At 37.4% G+C, this 22656-nt stretch overlaps 1 protein-coding gene across 3 annotated transcripts in view; it reads left to right on the top strand.

The window, feature by feature from the left end:
- The first annotated feature begins 263 nt into the window (after positions 1-263).
- The window catches only part of gabrg3 (gamma-aminobutyric acid type A receptor subunit gamma3), a 189260-nt gene continuing 166867 nt past the window's right edge, over positions 264-22656 (top strand). The window contains exons 1-2 of one of the 3 annotated variants that reach the window (XM_055214370.2): positions 264-1145; positions 1879-2027. In XM_055214370.2, coding sequence (XP_055070345.1) covers positions 1093-1145; positions 1879-2027 — 202 coding nt within the window. In that variant the 5' untranslated portion in view covers positions 264-1092. The remainder of the gene's footprint in view (positions 1146-1878; positions 2028-22656) is intronic. The other 2 variants (XM_055214369.2, XM_055214368.2) reach the window with 2 other exon arrangements.

Genomic DNA, 22656 nt, shown 5'->3' with positions numbered 1-22656 from the left:
CTGAGGAAAAAAATCCAAGCACAAGGAAAGCCACAGAGAAAGGGGTTTGTGTTTTTTCCTGTGCGTGGGTGAGCTGCCTGTGGTGATAAATGTCGGCGCTGTCTCTCAAATATTAGGATACTGCATGTGCACCTGATCACATATAGCTACAACAGTACCGACTTCGAGACATCACATGGATGCACATTTACATCTTCATGGTTTAATGTTAAATCAGAATCAGCACGTATATGTGCGTCAGTTATAAATTAATACTTGTAACTGAACATAACGCAGTGAATGGCAAATGTATGCACTATATAAACTATTAATCGTGCAGTGTTGTCACTAACTTAATGCTAAACGTCCGAATGTATGCGGTGCAACGCGCCAAGGGCAGTTTTTTGGCACAGTGTGTGTTTTTGCGTAATAATTAATTGGGTATCAAATTGGTTGATAACATTTTCTTCACCCTCTATCTTGGTCTATTATCGCGAAACACGCAGGTTAATCGATGCACGCGCAAAGTCATTACAGCAATTACGCGCCAATTTCCTTTCCGAACACAGTGCGCGCGATAATCGTTCACCTGCTAACGATACCACAATAGGCTACCACATCTACTGTAGCTGTCAGTCGACGCATTTGGACGTTGAAAATATCAGGTGTAGTCAACGAGGACCTCAAGTTCCACTCAAATGTCTGGGAAGAAAACAGACTTTGCTTTTTATGACGTCATCTGAAGAAAGACTCCTCCAACGGAAGCGTTATCTGAAAGTGTGTCCGCTTCGGAAGTTTGTGTGAACGTGGTCAGTATGTTTGTGTATCTGCTGGTGCAATCGAAATCAGCGCAACTTCAAGTAGCACGAGGGGCTGTTTTATCATTTGATCCAGTTCTTTGCAAATTAAAGTAAACTTTAACCACTGGACACTGGCCGAGGAGGTCTCGACGCTCCCGCTGGACTATAACCTATAGGTTGTTTAACCGAGGCTAATATAGTTGGAGTCTTGAAGAAAAGGCTGCATCTCTGTCACTTTTTCTCCTCAGCAGAGTCTCCGCGCAGCCCCCGCTCTGTGTGGCACATTCAACACGGAGTCAATCTTACCTAAAACATGTCCACCAAATTGTTCCTCTACTTCTTACTTCTTTCAGTGTTTCGTGTATGGTAAGTGACGTCGCTGCTTTCTTAACATCAATTAATTGTATAAAAGATAGCCTATTTGTTGGTAAAGCTAATTCTGTAACGTTACATTTTAATGAATAGTCTGACGCCACAAAACATCACCAATCTGGCGATGAAGACGTAATACACGTAGGACTACTGGGCACTTTTACCTTCTAACTTTAAATGTAGGATATTTCAATGTGATATATGCTTTTTAGACGTTAAAGACAACTTAAAGATATCGAGATAAAGAGGTCTTGATTTGCATAGTTTACGTATCTTAGGAATCGTCTGTTTATCTGTTTATTTATCTGTTTACAAAAATGCGTATGTAATTTATTTTAGAATAGTCTAGAAATGTTTTATGAGATTATTTTGCTTCATAATGAATGAATCGTCTTAAATTCATTAAGAGGTTTTCCTTAAATAATAGCTTGACGAATAAGTTTATGTTATTCCACATTGCTGTACCAATCGCTCATCATTATTTTGACGAATTAAACTCGTAGAAATAACTTTATTTATTATAAAAAAAATACAATATTAATTATGTTAGAATAAACCGATCTTATATTAAATGCATTTTTTTTTGCATTTTTGTTTTCAAACAATTACATTAATTACTGTGCAGCCAATGATATTATTTTTGCAATGCTTGTTTGAATGTCCTTACACAAGTAAAATAATAATAATCATCGCAACAATAACCTGTGGATTGTTTTTATCATTTTAGTTCTCAAACAGCCGCTTCTGAGGATGACGAGTACGACGACGTTACTGTGAATCAAATGCTGGCCCCCAAAACCCACGAGACGGACGCAACGCAAATACTAAACAACTTACTAAAGGAATACGACAAAAAACTTCGCCCAGATATTGGAGGTAAGTCAATGTTAAAGTTACTTGCTTCGCGTGCGTGTTTTGAGGCTCTGTCCATGGTGCTGAAATTGCTTCTGACTTATCTTAGGGCTGTTTTCCATGCTTTACTAAGAAATTGAATTTTTATATTAAACATTTTATTTCTTGAAGCTCGTGAACTGGTTTAGCATTTTATGTAAAGTAGAGAACAGACCTGCAAATTACTCATAGTAACTCAGCAGAGTAAAGCCAGCAGTTTTTCAATTTTCAGCAAGAGTTAGAATGCGTTTTGATGGTTTAGCATTAAGTAATTGAATTCCTGGAGCAGTGGAACATTTTCCAGTAATTTTCTACTTTTTTATGAACGTTTTTTAAACCATGTAGTTCTCCCTACAACCACCTGGACTGCACTTTTGCACGTAATCTGAAACATTTGCTTGTTTCATATGTTACAAGAGTTGGATTAGCTCCACAAAACCACAGAGCACCTCCTCTGACTTAGATGTGGCAGAAAGTGTTACAGTAGTTGTTCAGAGCAACATGCAATTTTCATTTCACCTCAGAATAACAACATATATCTCACGGCTGAGATGAAGGCTATTTTCTAGTAAATGCAACTAAATGGAGTGTCATGAGAGCGATTCGCCATCTGCAATTCAAGCACTGTGGTCTGTGCTTGATCTGAGATGTCACAGCTGAGATATCCAATTGCTCTTGACAGATCTGTCAGGTCTGTTATTGGTTTTGAGGTATTGTTGTGATTTATTGTATTAGATTGGATTCGCAATTCAGCCTATCACTGCAAAATCGAACTTTTTCGAAATAATTTTTGTCTTCATTTAACAGGAAGAACATCCTTTATGTTTAATGGATGACAGCTTCCATATTTTATTTATATACTCAGATTTTTAAGAGAGAATCTATGTACACACACACACACACACCACATATACCAACCCACATTAACACACATGCACACAAATTAAGCGTATTGCTTTCGAGCCACCTTGCCGTGAAATAGCTTTTGTTTATCCCCTCTGTAGCTCGGTCTGTCTGTAGCTGACTGTACTGTTGTAAATTAAACAAGGCTCTGAATAGATTGTATACTATGTATTCAGAAATTGACATGAAGCACAAGTATGACAGAGGTAAACCAGTAAACATAGATTGATGAGCACATATCAGATCTGTCAGCTCAGGTGCAAAGTGGATCATTGAAAGAAGGTCTACATTACATACAGCTGGACTTTGGTTTCCCTCCCTCCTTATGTGTCAACCCACACACATTCACACCCACGCTCACTCTTTGGTTCCCTTTTTCTTTACATGCAAAAATATATATGAATGTGCCCCCTGGAATTCATTGGGAAATAAGCTTTTAAAGACAGTTTTGCATATGAGGCTTATTAGAAAGTAAAGAAAGCAAATAACCGAATCCTCTTTTGGCTATAATTATTTGTCCAGTAGTGTTGCAGTATTAAACTAATATGTTATGCTGTTTGCATTATGTCCGGTTTCCTGTGGAGTTGTGTGTATTGAGTCAGCACTTCTGATTACATTACCAAAGTGCAGAAATACATTACAAATTATTCACTATGGAAATTGAAAAACAAACAAAAAACAAGTCTATAGGAAAGACTGCCACCTTTTAGTATCACTTGCTATTCAGAAACTATTTAGAATTCCCCTTGACACAGCCTGATATTAGCATAAAAATCATTTCCTTTGTAGACTAACCCTGTTCTTTGTAAATATATATATTTAAGACCAGGCCTAATACAGCCTATATCCAATAAAACCTCCTCAACAAGATTTGATACATATCGATTGTATCTTCACAGCTCAATAACGCAGACAGCTTTACTGCATCAACTTACAGAACTTCAAGTTAATTCTGTTTGTCCTCTATATAAAATGCAATCTCAATAAAGAAGGGTCAGGGAACCAAAACAGCATCCACAGTAGTTTTATCAGTGTTAATCTGCATAATGACATGTTTTAACACATATTACTGTAGTCATAATCTTATTATACCTATTATAATGAGAAGCTTGTTGCCAGCCAGCTGCCTGATGCTTTGTGATGTTGTCCTCAAACTTCACAAGATTTGATATGATTACGTTGCTGAGGCACTATCCTGTTATTAATTGTACATTAACGTCAATGTTAAACATGGCTGTACTTTATGGAGCTTGTAAATGTGTGGCAGCCCATCTGCACAAGTGAATTAGCTCAAGGGTGAATTGTTTGCGTTGGCTGAATGGAGAGTACTTGTTGCATTGAGCCTAATTCGTATCAACGTTCATTATGATGGTCCATTCGGCCAATGAATTGACCATCTTCACTGACTTCTGGCCATTAGCATTAGATGGCACACTTCCCTCTTTAGTTGTCATTTGTTGTTTTTGCGCCTTTTGTTGGATAATGTTCAAGGCATCCATCTGCGCTAACCTCAATCAGCTGGTTACAAGGTTGTCTTTTAAAAGGGTCACATGACTCTGGGTTGCGGTGTTCTGAAAGCATGAAAATGGCTGGTGCATTAAAGCTAATATTCATAGTGGAGCCATTAGGCCTACTGGTTTTTAGGGTGTTACCAAACAATGAAAGACTGTTTATCCCATTAATGTGTTTTGCATAAGATGGATGCAATTTAAACAGTTTCTGAGAGCATTTGATAAATTGGTGGGGTAAGGTATTGTTACATATAGCATCATATTCATTCCAGCATATAAAATACAAAATACTTTTTCTTGCCTTGTATGTCAAATGAAGTCACATTTATTTGTATTTTAGCGCATTTTTAGTGATGAGAGAATATATTGCATTATTGCAAATTTATTATCCTTAGATTATATATTATAATCAAATGAAATGGAATATAGGGGAGAGCGGGGCACAACCTAACGCTTTTTGGTTTTGGCTCAATCATTCAAAAAAAATTTGAGTTTGAGCAACACACACATCTCTGCTACAAATGAAGATTTGAAGTTTGTTTTTATTACTTACTATTCTTGGACAATTACACCAAACATGAAAGAAGTCCAAACGTTACAACTTACGCCATAGGTGAGGTTAATTGTAACAGGCAGGGGTTAGTTGTAACACTTGCTAAAAATTATGTTTGCAGGCAAATATTTCAATATATACTTGAAGTGAGCATTGTTTATATATCTGTATATAATAGACAGGTATCTATTCATACCTCATCTAACCATAGTTCAATAATAATTTGATACAAATGTCTAAATACCTGTATGTAAGAAAAAGCAGTACAATTATGACAAAAAAAAAAAAAATTATACGTGACCCAGTCTGTAGAAATCATACTAAAGTCTCAAAATCAAATTCTGAGATAATGAAAATCAAAGTCTGATTTTAGCCATTAATTTAATTATGATTTTAATCTTTTTCAATGAGATATGAACAAAAATAAATTTTGACACAATTTTTGATAAGACGGGTACATTTATTTTGTTGGCAGCCAGCAATCATTAATGTGTAGCCTATTTAAAACAACAGCAAGAATTAAGCTAACGTTAGCAGTTTTCATATCATAAGTGCTGAGGGGTTAGTTGTAACACAGCGTTACAACTAACCTCGCTGGGTGAAAATATTTTCAAGGTTACTAAGAGCTGCAGACATATTTAAAAATTTTAGTCAACAAGACACCGATTAAGATGACATAACATTGGTTTTGGTATCTTACACAACCAACTCAGAAACCGAAAAAAAAAAACAAACATATGAAACAATTTACTTACATGCCACCAAAACACTCTTTCATCAATAACTCTATAGAAAAACATTAAACCTTTCCATAAATTTGCGGGAGATCGTCTTTTGGCAGCGTGAAACAATATAATTAATAATAATTATATAGCGCTTTTCTCAGTACTCAAAGCGCTTTATGGGGGAATCTCCTCAACCACCACCAATGTGGAGCATCCACCTGGATGATGCGACAGCAGCCATATTGCACCAGAACACCCACCACACACCAGCTTATTAGTGGAGAGGAGACAGAGTGATATAGCCAATTAGTATGAGGGAGTTAGTATTAGTATTAGTAGGCCAATGGGCAAGTTTGGCCAGGATGCCAGGGCACACCCCTACTCTTTTTCAAAGGACATCCTGGGATTTTTAATGACCACAGAGAGCCTCGGTTTAACGTCTCATCCGAAGGACGGTGCTTTTTTTGACAGTATATTGTCCCCATCACTACTGGGGTGTTAGGACCCACACAGACCACAGGGTGAGCACCCCCTTCTGGTCTCACTAACACCTCTACCAGCAGCAACCTGGTTTTCCCAGGTGGTCTCCCATTCAAGTACTGACCAGGCTCAGCTCTGCTTAGTTTCAGTGGGAAAGCTATCTTGGGCTACAGGGTGATATGGCTGCTGGAAAAAACAAATCACTCAACCAATGTAAACGGTCTGTGTTACAACTAACCCCACATTAGTTTTTGCTCCGCGCACCCCTACTTTGTAATTGACTATCAATTAAAGGCGCTCTAAGCGAATTGAAGCGTTTTAGACCATAAAACATTTTTTGTTACATACCGGAAACATCTCCTCACTATCTGCTTGCTGCCTGTCCGCTGATCAAACTGTAAAAAAACGCGATCTCTGTAGACAGCCCAGGCTTCACAAACGGCAATATCAACAAGTGGCCAAACCTAGCATCACAAAACAAAACAAAGTATTCCAGCCAATAAACAACAAAAAGGATTTGGGGGTGGGGGTTGGGCGCGTTCATGAAAGCACGGAAAGGAGGGGGAGGGGGAGGAGTTAGCTACACTCCGTCTGTTTGAAAACAGTTCCAAACGTCAACAATAACTAACGTCTCGCAGATTCGCTTAGAGAGCCTTTAAATGACAATATATCAATAAAATATAAAATATCAATTAATTTGGTTAATAACAGGCATCATATTAAACTTGACAAGCCTTTTTATTATACATACATACAGTACAGATATGTACCTTTGAGCAATTTACCCTTTACTTTCTTAGAGTGTATAAATTGCTTTTAGAAGAAGAAAATAATTAGAAATTGAAGCAGTATCATTAAGGAGAAATGTTATCAACATCAAGTGGACTGCAGCCCGCACACCTACAAAAACGGAAACGGAATCTTTTAGATCTACCTGGACCATTACAAGAAAAGCTAACAGAATTTACAAAACAAAACTGTAAGCAAGCCAACAGGGTGACAGCCGCAAGGAATCAAAACTTCACTTGTGGATAAAAAACCTTGTGAGAAACCTGGCTTAGCCGAGAGGGTCAGTTAAAATGTTTTTTATTGGTTTAAAACTGTCAGGTCTGATTTTGTGGCAGATGTGAGTGACTGAAAAAGTCTCAGTAAAAGTGCAGATGACAGTGTCCGAAGATTTGTACCCGCAGTAGATTTTTAAGGCTCTATCTTGAAGGAAAACACCACCGTTTTTCAATATTTTACTATGTTCTTACCTTAACTTAGACGAATTAAACATACCTGTCTTTTTTCAATGCGTGTACTTAATCTTTGTACAGCGCGTCATGAATGTGTTAGCATTTAGCCTAGCCCCATTCATTACTTAGGGATAAATTTAGAAGTCACCAAACACTTCCATGTTTTCCCTATTTAAAGACTGTTACATGAATAGGTACACGAGTAAAGGGGATCGCACACCGGCCGCGCAGTGCTGTGCCGTTCTAAAAAAATCAAACACATTGTTTTCTATGAGTATACGCACACCGGCGCCGCCAGGTGGCGCCTGTCCGCACCGCCCAGCTGTGACTCAGGAAGTTGCTCAAATCCCTGTCGCGCCACACAGCGGCATTCACATAGTTTAATTAGGAAATATAACTAGTTTTAACAAACATGCCTTACTAAAAACATTACCTGTGTGCATTTTGAAGTAGATGCTATCTGACAAAGCTCACGCTATTTAATGTGCACTTCCGGTTTACAATACCTCCGAGTTGTCTTGTCCTTTTGTGCCACCATACTTACTCGTGTAGCTACTCATGTAACAGTCTTTGAATGGGGAAAACATGGAGGTGTTTGGTGGCTTCTGGATTTGTCCCTGTTTGGATCCTAAGGAATGAATGGGGGTAGGCTAAATGCTAACACATTCACTGTGCGCTGCACAAAGATTAAGTGCACGCATTGAAAAAAGACAGGTATGTTATAATTTGTCTAAGTTGAGGTAAGAACATAGTTAAATATTAAAAAACAGTGGTGTTTTCCTTTAACTTTAAATGTAACAAATAGAAACATTGCTATGGTGTCTAAACCTGTAATTACAGTATATATAGAAATATGTCTGGAATAAAACATATAAAGTGTAGATAAGAAATCAAATTGAAGCTTTCTAATGGTGGAAGTATTGTCTCCACATTTTAGATATCTTTTTGTCCCTTACGATGCAAAATGGGCCATTATTAAATTTCAACCCTTGTAGATGATATATAATGCAATTAAATCAAATGTCTGCATGGAGATTTTGGGTGGTCTGGATGTGTTGACACGGCAGCTATCTCAGAAGGAGTGGTGTCACAGTGGCCCAATTGTGTCTGCTTTCTTTCAGCTAAGCTGTAGGGGAAACCCTCCAAAGTGGGTCAGCCTCCCTCTTCTCTTCGCTTTCATGTGAATCGAGCCTCACACAGCCAGGCAGCATCATTAACCGGGGAGAAGGAATGACTGGCTATGAGAGAGCAGGGACTTTAAACACATGTGACATATGCGCTTTTGGAATTGTGAGTTTCCCTCATAGGGTGAAAAAGGGGATGGCAAGTGGCAGATGTGCTCGAACAATTCATCTCGTCTGCGGCCTAAATTGAGGAGAAAGAATCATTTCACTTTGTTTAAGTCCCCTGACCAGCTCCCTGGAGGAACACATATTATAAATTGCTAGTTTGCAATAGATTCATCCTTCCAACAAAGAGATTGTGAAAGATGGGGTGTGGTTGGATGAATGCGAAGGGGGTCGGTCAGGTCATTACCATGTTCTGGTTTCATCACAGTGGAGAGACTGTGTGAGGTGAGAAATATGTAATGGTCCAGAAACAAAGAGAAAGAATGTGTGAGTGAGAAAAGCAGAGAGAAATACTGTAAAAAAGCCCTAAGGCAAAATAGTAACATAGTGAAAAAATAAATAAAATAGTATAACTACAGTATGTGTGTGCTGTAGATTCATATATATACGAAATCAGGGTAAAAGCTGGTTTGTGTCAGGCCCTTGGGTCCATCTTTAAGGTTATCTTGGCATCAGCAAAAGCAGGCGTTTTATCTTCATTCACATAACTCAAATAAAGTGTGTTTTTGTGTGTATGGAGTGTGGTACTAAAATAAATTGTGTTTACCTGGGTACAAGCAACAGCTACACCATCCCTTGGAATCTAAACACTGTTTGAAAATCAAATCTCTCTCTGTCTGTCTCTTTCTCTCTTTCATTCTCACCTTTTCCTTTCAGAATGCTCATTAAAGTCTTAGTACATAGATCAGTAGCACTCAGTCACCTAGTCCTGGTACAAAAACCACATGTCACTGCGTGCACTGCTTCATACATCTGATTCGACATGTTTGCCAAAGAACTATTTTATTGATTTTGAAGTCACAGAGGACCACCTAAATCCTGGGGCATTTTAGCCAAATAGTCGATAGCCTGTTATTGGCATAAGGCTTAAAAGAACAGTTCAACAAAAATGGAAGATTCTGTCATTATTTACTACCCTCATGCTTTTCCAAAACGGCAGGGTTTTAAATAAACAATCATGTTTTCTATTAAACAACTATCTGTCATGAATGTCAAAACAACATTTTTTCATAATGTGGCATTATATATGTGGAATGTTGCTTGCATTAACACAACAAACAAAATTTTTCCTTTCTCCATTTTAAATACTTGTAAACTTGGTTTTGCGAGTCAATTCAACTACTACTATTTTAAATTTTGACCTGTGACAAGTTGACATAACTTATAAAAACAAGCTGAAATTGTTTAAAGGTGCAGTGTGTAAATTTTAGCGGCATCTAGTGGTGAGGTTGCGAATTGCAACCAACGGCTTAGTCCACTGCTCACCCCTCGCTTTTGAAACAAAGAGAGAAGCTACGGTAGCTGTCACCAGACAAACATGTCATCGTCTGAGACAACTTAGTAAAATAATTTGTCCGTTAAGGTCTTCTGTAGGAAAATGGTGGCTCAAAATGGCGACTTCCATGTAAGGGGACCCCAGGTGTATGTAGATAAATAGGTCTCGTTCTAAGATAATAAACACATAACGGTTCATTATGAAAGGTCTTTATACACGTCTGATAATATAGTTTTGTATATTATTTTGCATTTCTGTAAAGAGATTCTTCTAAAAATTACACACTGCACCTTTAACTTAATTTGTTAAGTTAAAGGAGCCATGAACCTGTCGATTTTATTGTTTTATCTGTTGTCTGAGGTCTACTTATGATGTTCGCATGGTTTTTACATTAAAAAATATCAAAAGCAATAAGTAACAGGATATTTTGTAACATGGTTCTGATGCTGTCATGAGAAATGCTTCGTTTGAAGGGGCGGGTCGCATTGAAGACCTGGACGTAAATGCCCACTGCTATGATTTGATAGCTTTATTCCCCGACGTCATTACATGTGGGGAATTGTTTGGAAAACCTTAATGTGTAAAAGTAGCAGCCGAACACACATTTGTTTGAGCCACAAAAGATTTTGGGTTCTAAAGATGATACACATAATTGACAATACGTATGTATAGAAGTAGAAACAAAACTTTAAACTTGACGTGACTAAATTACCGTATACAACAGAGTAAGTGCGCATCAGAATCTAAACCGCGGCTGGTAAGTCCTTATCCATAACTTTGTATATTTCTATTGTGCTTGTGAGGTTGCTCTTACATACACGTAACGTTACATACCACAGTTATATGATAAAAAAGCTTTGTTGAGTGTTGGACCTTTCAAACGCAACTTACCTAAATTACCGTATACAACACAATGTGCCAGCATCAGAATCTAAATCGCGGCTGGAAATTCCTTCCTTATCACTAACTTTGTATATTTCTATCGTTATATTACAGTCGTATTGTTAAGTGTTGCACCTTTATTAATCGTTTAATGTTTTAAGAAAATTAAAACAGTCAAATATACGCGTTTAGACATGGATGTTACAATCAGGACATATCAAGCGATCTCTAACAAAGAAATAGTGAAACGTAGTTTTACTCACATAATACTGCTGTGCCATTCCTGTCAGATCCAATATTAATGGTCTCTCTGCAAATCCAGCACCGACTTGTGGCTTCTTTACAAATGAATCCGCAATACACAAAGTAAACAAACACTCCCCACGTGAGCTGGAACTTCTCGCATTCCTAATGTCATGTTCCGATCCTCCGAGGTAAAGTTATACAGCGACTGTGTTCTTCCACAACCGAACACTCCTGCTGGGTCCATATTCGCTTACTTATACTACGACCTAAAAGTATGTACTGGTTTTGTGAGGAAAACGTACATACTTTTAAGTGTGTAGCATGCACGTTCTGGGACATACTTCGATGACGTCATGCAACGTGAACGAAAACGTGGTTGCCTTGTTACACACACCACGACTATTAACAATATTTCATTCATTCTTATAACTTATGTCCAATATAATTTTATTTACTATTCCCATCTACTCTCATCGTTTTTTTACACAAAACAATTTATAATGTGTTCTACCAAGTTGAGAAGTGAAGCAGAGCGTCATTAGAACCAAACGCAGGTCGTTTGTGAGGCGGCTGGTTCTGACGTTCATGTGCAATGTGTGTAACGAAAGCTACTTATTTTAAAGTCAAAATATTTAAAGTTTAAAGTATAACTATTGTTTAACGTATTTTATACTTAATTTTATACGTATATAACTCAAAAATACCCAGATGAAAATGAACCATGCTTTTACTATAGTAAAAGTGTAGTAACCATGTTTCTTTCGTTGGACTAATAAAGTTAACATTTGTACAGCCACAATATTACTACAAATTAGCAAGAGGGTCAGTGAGGTTAAGCTCTGCCTTCCCGCACGCAATGGGTTGTGGGCAATATTAGCCGTTAGAGTGTGCATTGATCTGCACTTCGAATTCTAACCGGAAATAGAAGACCATCCGGGTATCTTTGGGATACTCATTTCAACATACTACGATTTGGAACGTATTAATTCTAGTTTCGAATACTATTTAGGACGGATAGTATGCGAATTGGGACTCAGCATCAGTTTCCATGGGTACTCATAACAGATCCCCGCATCAAAATAAAAGTCTCTCAGGAAAAATGTATTTAAAAGTCATTTTGGTTACATTTGGCAATCTTTAAATACATGTTTACTGATTAATGAGACACCGCATAAGTTTGCTTTGCCCCCTGGTTCACACGTGTGTCACGTGAAGCTGTGGACAGGGCTACAAAAGTGGTCTTTGCCTTTTGGGTTTGGAGGAGGTGTTTAAATTCTAATCTGACGTCACATTTCGGCACATTCCTGAACCGACCGTTTTCTTGGCTTGGTGCCAGAAACTGTTAAATTTCAGTAACAAGGACGTTTTCAGTTCTGAAGCAACATAAATAGCATATGATTTAGGCAAAATAAAGTTGTTGTTACATTTTCATTGCCAGTAATTTCATTCTAATTCATCTGTTATTATAAGGCATAAAGAAATGTTTTTTCTTAATACCAGTTAAAGGCACACCGCAGAACTTTTTGGCCACTAGGGGGCGCTATAGATGTATTTTTCACGCCTAGCACCCCTTGTGGCTACAAGCACCGCAGCACTGTCGCAAAGGAAAAGAACTGGCCAACCTTAAAACTAAACTAAAAACTAAACCTTTAAAACGCTAAACGATCAACATTGTGAGGCATCAGGAAGAAACGCAGTCATGTTAATACAACTTTCTGATGAGGAACTCGTGGCAGAAGCCATTTCTTATTCTGAAGGTTGCAGCCTCCGGATGTCGTATTTCTAAGCTGCATACGTCATCAAGACTGTCTTATTTCAGAATATTAACAATTATAAAGTTGACTTTTATACTTAGTTAATCGTAAATTGTTGCAGTATGCTTATGACTTGCGAATGTAATGTTCAGTTTACCTTAATAACCCAGGCTTGATGATGTATGCAGCCTGCATATTTGACCTCTGGAGGCTGCAGCCTTCCAATTGAGAGACGACCAAAAGTATTTCCTTGCCTTTTTCGAAACAAATATTGTTGCATCATCTCAGGATTTTCCGCAGTGGCGCTCGTTTTTCCTCTCTTTTGTGTGAAAATTGTCGCTCCAAATCCAAGTAAACCGATGTGTTTAGGTCTGCCTCTTTGTAATACGTCACGCGAGTGACAGCGGAACGCAGCAAATGAGGAAGATAGAAGAGAGAAACGCTCGGATCTGATTGGTGAATGAATAGGGATTGGTGAATGAATAGGGTTTGGTTTTACACTTTTGTAAAAGTTTGAGCAAGTTTGACTGCTATAGCATCCTGGATTGTAATGTAAATACCATAGACAGTAAAAGAAAGGTAAATACTTGAACACGTGAATGCAGCATCTGAATACAGGGAACTATATGCAAGATAATCGCCGTCATTTATAAAGAAGATCGCATTTATGTATGAATCAAGATCATGAGTTTATATAAAAAATTTCCTTAACCCCTTTAGTCGAACCTGGGTCGCCCGTGTCATAGGCTTGTGACACTTATACGGTGCCATAGTGTCACATAATAGAAGTTGCTCTCTACACTCCTTAAGTAGCCTCCAGCAAAATTCACGTTTAAAACAAATTGTGTGGAGGAAGTGACGTATGCCAGTCGAATTTTGTAGTTTTTTTTTGTGCTCTGGTTACTACCAGAAACCCTAAGTTTTAAAGTACGAGTTAAAGCAATACAAACCCCGTCAGGCTATGGTAGACATGTCATTCAGCCTATTTAAAGTCGATGTACTATCACAAGGGTCTTGAAAATTTATTATGAAGGTTGAAAAATTACATGGTGTCGCTTTAAGTACCAAAAGGACTTATAGGCAGTTTTCTTTACTATTCCCCAAACAGTGCAAATGTATGTATTTGAGTGACTTGTAATATGATGTTGATTACAGATTGGTGTGGATCTATGGTGCTTTAGTAGTGGTTTTGTTCTCCTTGGAGGTTGACAATTATGGTCAAGTATAGATTGAGAGTAAATAATGAGAATTACTATTCTTTAATGTGCCACACTATTACCTTCCAACAATTTGTTACCATGTTCCCTCTCTCTTTTTCACTGACTTCATTCCCTTAACGTATATGTTTATTTAATGATCTGTGCTTATTCGTCACTAAGCAATATGCAGACACTGAACTGGGATCTGTGGAAGCACAGCTGTAAATGCAGAATTTGTATACTGTTACAGTAAATTGGAAATGACAGAACTACTGTTTAGTATTACTAAAACTTTTTTACTTATTTCAAAATGAGGCAGAGAATATATGCAAGGAAATGGAAAAAGAGACTTGAGGGCATTTGTGCATTTTAGTCCTGGAAGCTTTCTTTTAAATATTTTTAAGCAGCTGCATTTATTGCATGATGCAAATAGCAGCAGGCAAGTATAGACACACAGGCAGCCTTTCAATAATTCATTTTCTCATCATAGTGGTCTGATTTGCTTAGTCCTTGTGCTTAAAATAAACAAACATGATGGAATTCAAATAGCGGATATATAATCTTAAGGGTTTCAGATTAGTATGACAAAAATTGTCATTAACAAATGTTTTTTTTTTCATATTATTGATCATATATCCTCTTTATAAGCCAACGCTGGTTAAAAATTCCAACAAATTCCCCTTATTAATGCATAAGACTCCTGTTTGTGTGTCTGCTGGAATTTATTTCTAGTCTATATTAAGCCCTATTAAAAAGGTCAGAAAGCCCGGCTGTCAGATTGTCTTATGCTCCTTCTCCAGTCCCTCAGTGGGATGACAGATTCCTATTTCTAGTGGCCCGCTGCCACCTTGTCATGCTACCTGGCTCCTAACGTCTCTTTCGGTGTAAGTGACATCTTTCAGGTCCTGACTTAGATATCTGTCCCTGCTCATTGAATATTTCAAACCCCCCTGACATTTCGTCCTGTAATGAGCCTGTATGCATTCGGGGAGGGGAAGGGCAGCCGCTAAGTAGAGTCTAGACTCGGCTTCATTAATCCAAACCCTTTCCGACTCAAAGCGAGAAAGCCGCCACCCAGACACATCGCTGCTCATTCACCTGGACCAGAACCCATTTATTTGAGGGTGCCTGAAATCCCTTATAATCCAGCGAGTGTACAGCAGTCTGACAGACCTGATTAGGTAGAAAAGGTGAGCATGAAGAAACCTTTCTGGAATGATATAGACCTTAAAAGACACACTTCTATCCTTCTACATGGGATTGCGGGTACTTATTGCAACTAAGTGAGGATTGCTTGAGAAATGCTTGAGGTTAAGTGGAAACCAGAGTGAAAGCGGTTCATGGTGGATATGGCATGAAGTGTTTAAAAGTCACTTCTTTGGTTTTATTTCATGTGGTTTCTAGGTTAAAAGGCATATGGGACACTATTTGCTACACTCTTATCAACAAGCAGCCAATGCATTTAAATGTTTATATTTACATGTTATTTATTCAAACCAAGTTACATCAAAGTTAGGGCTGTCACAATGATTAAATAATCATCTCATCGCGATTATTTGACCACATCACAATGATTTCAGATCACCACAATGATTGCACATCTCTCTAAAAACACACGGGGGAGCTGCTGCGCATGTATAAACGAGACAGTATCAGATTACTTTTAAATATGTGTTATGTGTATTCATATATAATATTATTAATATATAATATATAAATAATCACAACAATGTGTGAAAATTATTTTATAAACAAAGAAAACTAAATTATTAAATGTCAAAGCAATAAAACAGACAATTAATCGTCATAATAGTCACAATTTATTAGACAGTTAACCCTCAGCAAAATTTCTTAACCATGACACCCCTAATCAAAGTCTTATCAAGCGCTTTTAAAATTATAATTTTTCAATAATAACTTGAATACCTCACTCTAAAATTGACTGTTTTTTACCCATGGTGGGTAAATATTGGACAAATCACATGCTGGGCTAAAAATGACCCAACCTTGGGTTGTTGTTATGCAACCATGGTTATAATAACCCAACAGTTGTGTTTAAACATCCCAGCATTCGGCCAATTTTAACCCAGCTGTGTTTTCTGTCCAATATTTACCCAACTTGTGTCAAAAATAACCCAGCCATTTTTAGAGTGTTCTGTAGATATTGGGTTGCCACATCTTTATCAAATGCGGATATTTACATAATTGAATTAAGTGCGGAGTGTACGATATCTGATATCTTAAAAACGCTTTGGAAAAGAGAGTAGGGCCGACTACCAAAACACACTTGTAGCCAATTAGCAGTAAGGTGTGTGTCTACTAAACGACAGCGTTGCCAGTGTTGTGTGTGGGGCGGGTCTATCAACAGAAGGTCCAGATTCTATTGGGGTAGGGGCGTGTTTGTTTAGGTGATTTCAAATGTCAACTTTGGCTTTCAGAGATCATGGACCCTGCCTTTAAAGCAAATTAGACAAAAAATTGCTGAGATTAAAGGGGACATTTCACAAGACTTTTTTATTGTGTCAAATAAATCTTTTGTGTCCCCAGAGTACATAAGTGAAGTTCTAGCTCAAAATACCATATAGATAATTTATTAAAACGTGTTAAAATTGCCACTTTGTAGATGTGAGCAAAAATGTGCCGTTTTGGGTGTGTCCTTTTATATGCAAATGAGCTGATCTCTGCACTAAATGGCAGTGCTGTGGTTGGATAGTTCAGATTAAGGGGTGGTATTATCCCCTTCTGACATCACAAGGGGAGGCAAACTTCAATGACCTATTTTTCATATGCTTGCAGGGAATGCTTTACCAATAGTGATGCACCGAAATGAAAATTCTTGGCCGAAACCGAAAACCAAAAAAAAGCAAACCAAGGCCGAAACCGAAACACCGAAAGAAATTATTATGCCAATTATTAGTACAATTGCATTTATGGCTTTCACTGTGTACTAACTAGGGGTGTGTGACGGATCAAAAAACTCACAGTTCGAATCACATTACAGTTTTTAAGGCTCAGATCAGATTATTTTTTCCGATCAGCAAAAAGCGGGTGGGAAAAATCTAATAAACAACAAAGAAATTGCAAAGATTTATAAAAAAGAACAAAGTTGTACATTAATAAGGTCTGAAATTAGCATTACAGAAATCAAATTAAATGAATCATAACACAATAAATTAAATACATTATTATTTTTAGAGCTATTTGTCTCTTTGTCATGGGTTGTTTGATTAACATTAATGACACAGACTTAAGTAGGTTAATCTGACTTTAATCTATACATACACTTAAGACATAAACACATTTTTTTATTAGAAAAAGAATACTCTGGAGATAATTTTGTTTATATGTGCCCTGTTAATAACAGAGAGATTTTATGTTTGCATGTTTTTTTTTTAAACGCGTCTCTCTAGTATGTGCACTACCGAGGGCACTTAAACGCGCGCGCTCAAACAGAGAAGGAGGGTGAATCTCAAACAGCGCAACAGTCGCCCCACATAAAAACGTTACGTTGTGTTTCATTGCTTTATTCGCCAAATGTACGTTAATGGATTACAGTATGAGACACATTAGCGCGACCCTCTCTAAAGTTTACACATCAAGACATGCTTAATCTTTGCAGACGCGTGCAAATGGCTCGACCGTGAGTGAAACCTGCTTGAGCACGAAGTGGAGGGGTGGGTGACGACTGATCACCGTGAGTGAAACCCAAGCGCTACCGCACAGATGGGAGGGGCGCGGTTGACATTCATTTTCGGTTTACATTTTCGGCTGGATTTTTTATTTCGGCCCGAAACCGATAATGCTATTTTTGGCGGAAATTTTCGGCGACCAAAATTTCGGTGCATCCCTATTTACCAACACTAAGTTACTGGGTTGATCTTTTTCACATTTTTTAGCTTGATAGAATCACTGGGGACCCAATTATAGCACTTAAACATGGAAAAAGTCAGATTGTCATGATATGTCCCCTTATTTTTCGATATTTACTAAACATTCACCAACATTTTTTTTTTGAAAATGGTATATTGTATGAAGACAAGGTTGACAAGATTTTAGAAATGAAAAGGAAAAATCACGTCTGTGTTACCTATGCTTTATCTTATTATTTTCTCACTAAGCGAAAACAGGTTAGTCATGGAAATGTATTGCTCAAAAGATGTGGGAAGCTTGTTATAACATACTGTACCTTAAGAGTTGCTATAGCTTTGAGACGGCACTATTCTTTGATATCAGTAACCTACTGCTGTATCTTTCATGCCAGAAATGATACAAGATCCCTGCCAAACCTTTTAATTTCCCTCTATGGGAATGATGCAATAACTTGCCCTGACAAGGACGCTATTAAATTTGATTTGCACTAGTAAGGCAAAACTCTGCCGGTGGCCACAAGCTTTGTTTTGTGTGCTTTCTCTGTCAGCGTATGTCACACTAATTGACTAGGGTGTAATTCCTGGATTCAACTCTCTCGCTCTCTGTGTCACATTTTTTCTTACCACACACTCATAGTTATGTGGCCATTTTTTAACATTTTGTACCTTACAATAATACCCAATCCTGCATACATCAACAATCTAACATCACTCAAATAGTGAGAATAATTATAGAATAACAGAAGGGTGAGAATTAGTGTTGGGCGATATGCCCCATTGTGAGATCGTCCTGTCTTCAGCCTGTGAGATCGCCGATACACAATAGTATCGGGGACGGGGAAATTGTTTACTTATGCATTTATTTGTTCATTTTTTACTCATTTATGACAAGCCACTTGATTGATGGACAAAAAAGCTGATTTACACTGTCATGAATGCAACCTTCTTAAAGGAACAGTATGTAGGATTGTGGCCAAAACTGGTATTGCACTCACAAAACCTGTGGCTAAAACTGGTACTGCAATCACACAACTGGTGGCAAATACACAAAATGACATTAACATCAGTTGAGGGCTGCAACTCCACTTTTTAAATGACAATAGTGGCAGGACCACTGTTGTCAGTGATATAAGTATTTGAAATGAAAATAATTTCTTAAAGTCTAGTGAAATATCAGGGTTACTTTATGATTAATTGATATAAATTTCTTACACTGTTCCTTTAAAACTGATGCCATTAATCCGAGTGCGTCAATAAAGCCCAGGCGCTTTGAAATTTACTGTATGCCAGGGAGCGGGAACAACACACTTGCTGGTTTTAAACTCCACTGCAACTCCTTCTTTTGATAGACCCGCCCCATACATACGCAACCCAGGCAACGATGTCGGTTAATAGACACGCACCTTACTGCTGACTGGCTACAAGTGTGTTTTGGTACTCAGCCCGACTTCCTTTTCTAAAGTGCTTTTCAAAAATCATGCATCCCGCCTTTAATGATCACATGGCTTTAAAGTTTGGCGGTTCATATTTTGAAATGCAGGCACTTCAGAAGACTGCACCTGTCAATCAGTGCAGAAGTAATGGATTTATATTGTATCAATGACATGCTTATTAGTACGTAAAATATTCTATTGATGACTCTAAATAATAATAAATATATAAAAAATACTATATATTGTCCAGTTGTCTGTTTATTACACGGACTGTTGTGTGTTATTGCCTGTGGTCCTTGGAGATTGTGCAGGTTTGTTGACAAATGATGATGAATGGGGACTGGCCTTTTCGATTAAGGATAGCTAGATTACAAAAAGTCTGCATTATGTGCTGAGGATTACAAACTGAAGTTGATAGCCCAGAAGGAAATGGATTCTGTCTTACAGAGATGAGGTGTTAAAACTGCATACTGTCTGTAAAACGTGTTTAATTCATGTTTGTATAGGAAAATATTTCATAAATGAGGCACATTTTAAAAGGCAAAGACAGACATTTGGGGCCCTATCATACACCCGGCGAAATGCAGCGCAATGTGCGACGCAAGTGTCTTTTGCGAGTTTTAACCCGGCGCAATGATAAGTTTAGCGCCACATTGTTTAAATAGCAAATGCTTTTGCACCCAGTTTTTCTCCCATGGGCGTTATAGTCCGAAAACGAGGTGTGTTCAGGCGCATTGTTGGCGCGTTGCTATTTTGAGGCTACGCCGTTGACCAACTAAAACCTGGGCTAAAGTCAATGGCGCAATATTGTTTTTGTAATTTAATGAGTGCGTTAGAAATACGCGCATATAAACGGGACGACAAGCGGGTTTGCTTATCACACACGGATGCGCAGCAGCACAAAAACGCTTCTAAATATGAAAAATTGTAAAAAGATTATCATTGAGTCTCTTGGACATAAATGAGGACTGATTATGAGACTTTATAAAGCGTAAAGAGCTGCTTCACCTATAGCCTGGTAAATAAATGCTTTGCTTTAAACAAATCCATCTATTTTTAAATGTTTTTTAATGCTACCCCACAGATTTATTGTATATGATGACTCTGTATCTGTGGATATGGTGAGATAAGAAACATTTTTAATGCTTTAAAAAAACAACAACATGGTGCTGTCCGAGTGCTGAAACTCTCCGCACGTTTGTAAATTCTTTATCTCTTGTTTGTTACAAATAAAGTATTTTTACAGTAAAAACCTTTTCTTGCATATTTGTAAATTATTTTATGAGATTACAATGATTATGTAGGATATCAATTATCAATACATTTACAGCAATTGAAAGCCTGCTATTTTTACTTCTATGATTGAAAGAAAACGGCTTTTAAAGGTTTTAATCCAAAAAATAACAATTTCAATATAAATGAAAACATCCGCTTAGTTTTTCAATTTACAAATTCCGCTTTCTAAATAGGGATTAGGCGTGGGGCCAGGCGCAACTTGCTTTTAAAGGGGATGAGAGCTGAGACTTTCATTGGTTTATTGCACATTACGCCCAAAACACACCCATTACTCATTACGAGAATAGGAACAACTCTTTTAGTCCGTGCGCTTAGGGCATAAACCATTTTTCCCGTCGTTAAATTAGCAAAAGTAGAATCGGACATGCCAGTTTAGACTGTGCGCTTTAGACAATGCGCTTAGATCGTTAAAATAGAGCCCTTGAAGTTAAAGAGGCAGTGTCTGACCACCATACCATAATTGAGGTTTTAACCCCCTAAGTGTCGGCAAAACTACACTGAAAAAAAATTATTCATTCAATTTACTAAATTTTTTAAGGCAAGTGGTTGCAATCAAATTTTTTAAGCTACATTTAAACAAAAAAGAATAGTAAAGTTAAATAAAATAAAAAAACTTTTTGTTTAAATGTAGCTTAAATAAATTTATTGCAACCACTTACCTTAAAAAATTAAGTAAATTGTATAGTAAATTGAATGAATCATTTTTTTCAGTGTAAAGAAAAGGAGGGTCTCAAAATATGTATCCTTTTACATATCCTTTTACAAAATATATGTGGCCAGTGTATATAGGAAAATATGTCCTAAATAAGGCACATTTTAAAAGGTGAAGACAGACATGCATATAAAGTACTGTAAAAGATGCAGTGTCTGAGCCCCATACAGTAATTAAGGCTTTAACCCCTTATAGAAAGGGAGGGTCTCAAAAGTATGTGTCCTCTTTACATATATGTACATATATTGTAAAACAGTATTTTTGAATGTTTTAGTAACAAGAAATGCAAGATTACAAGTTAGTCAGAGTTCACTAAATAAATGCTCATGAACTGTAGCATTTGCTTCAGAAAGTAACCATAGCAACAGCAGACTGCTTGAGTGTTTTCATGTCGAATGGTACATCGACAAAACAATAAGCACTGTCATTATCTTTAAATGTATGAAACATTCACCACAAAATATGTTGTGTTTAAAAAGATTTTTAAGATAGTTGACATTTGGCTAACTGTGCCAGGGAAGTAATTGTGATTTTAGGAGATGTTCCTATATCAACAGCATTTCTATTAACCAATCAGATTTTAAGATTAGTATAAGTATCACTTTAGGATTTAGGAGGACTGAGTTTGGCGGTTGTATACCATCCTTATTAACTTACTATTTACTTCTGACTTAAGGGGTAAGTTATGGTTTAGGTAAGGACATATTTCATATTTTATTTATATAGCGCTTTTCACAATTGTTTAATCGTTTCAAACCAGCTTTACATTAATAGATGCAGGAGAAAACACAGAAACATTGTACATTAAACCATACTAGTGAGCGTAGAAATAATGTAACATATAGAAGAGGGTGCTAAGTTAAGCCAATGTCAGCTGACTCCCCAGGGGTTGAAAAAACCTCTAGGAGAAAAAAACTCCCGAATGTTGTTCCATGGACAATGAAAACAATAATCCAGGAACACATCTTGGTTTGCAAAATCACTGTGAGGCCTAAAAGCAATTTGTTATCTGAACCTCAACATATTATGCCAGAGAACTTATTGACAGAAATTTCAGCCCCTAAAAGTCAGTAAATAACCCACAGACAGAAAAGAAGGTGAGATATGACTAGAGGGAGGAGAAAAGAGATGATAGAGAAATCAGTCGCCTGCCGGTGATATCGGCCTTGTTTATCATGCCCTCCCTGA

This window comes from Misgurnus anguillicaudatus, chromosome 8 (assembly GCF_027580225.2).
Source record: "Misgurnus anguillicaudatus chromosome 8, ASM2758022v2, whole genome shotgun sequence".
Classification (NCBI taxonomy): Eukaryota; Metazoa; Chordata; class Actinopteri; order Cypriniformes; family Cobitidae; genus Misgurnus; species Misgurnus anguillicaudatus.
Note: the sequence above shows the minus strand (reverse complement) of the source record. Positions and strands in the feature narration are given on the sequence as shown.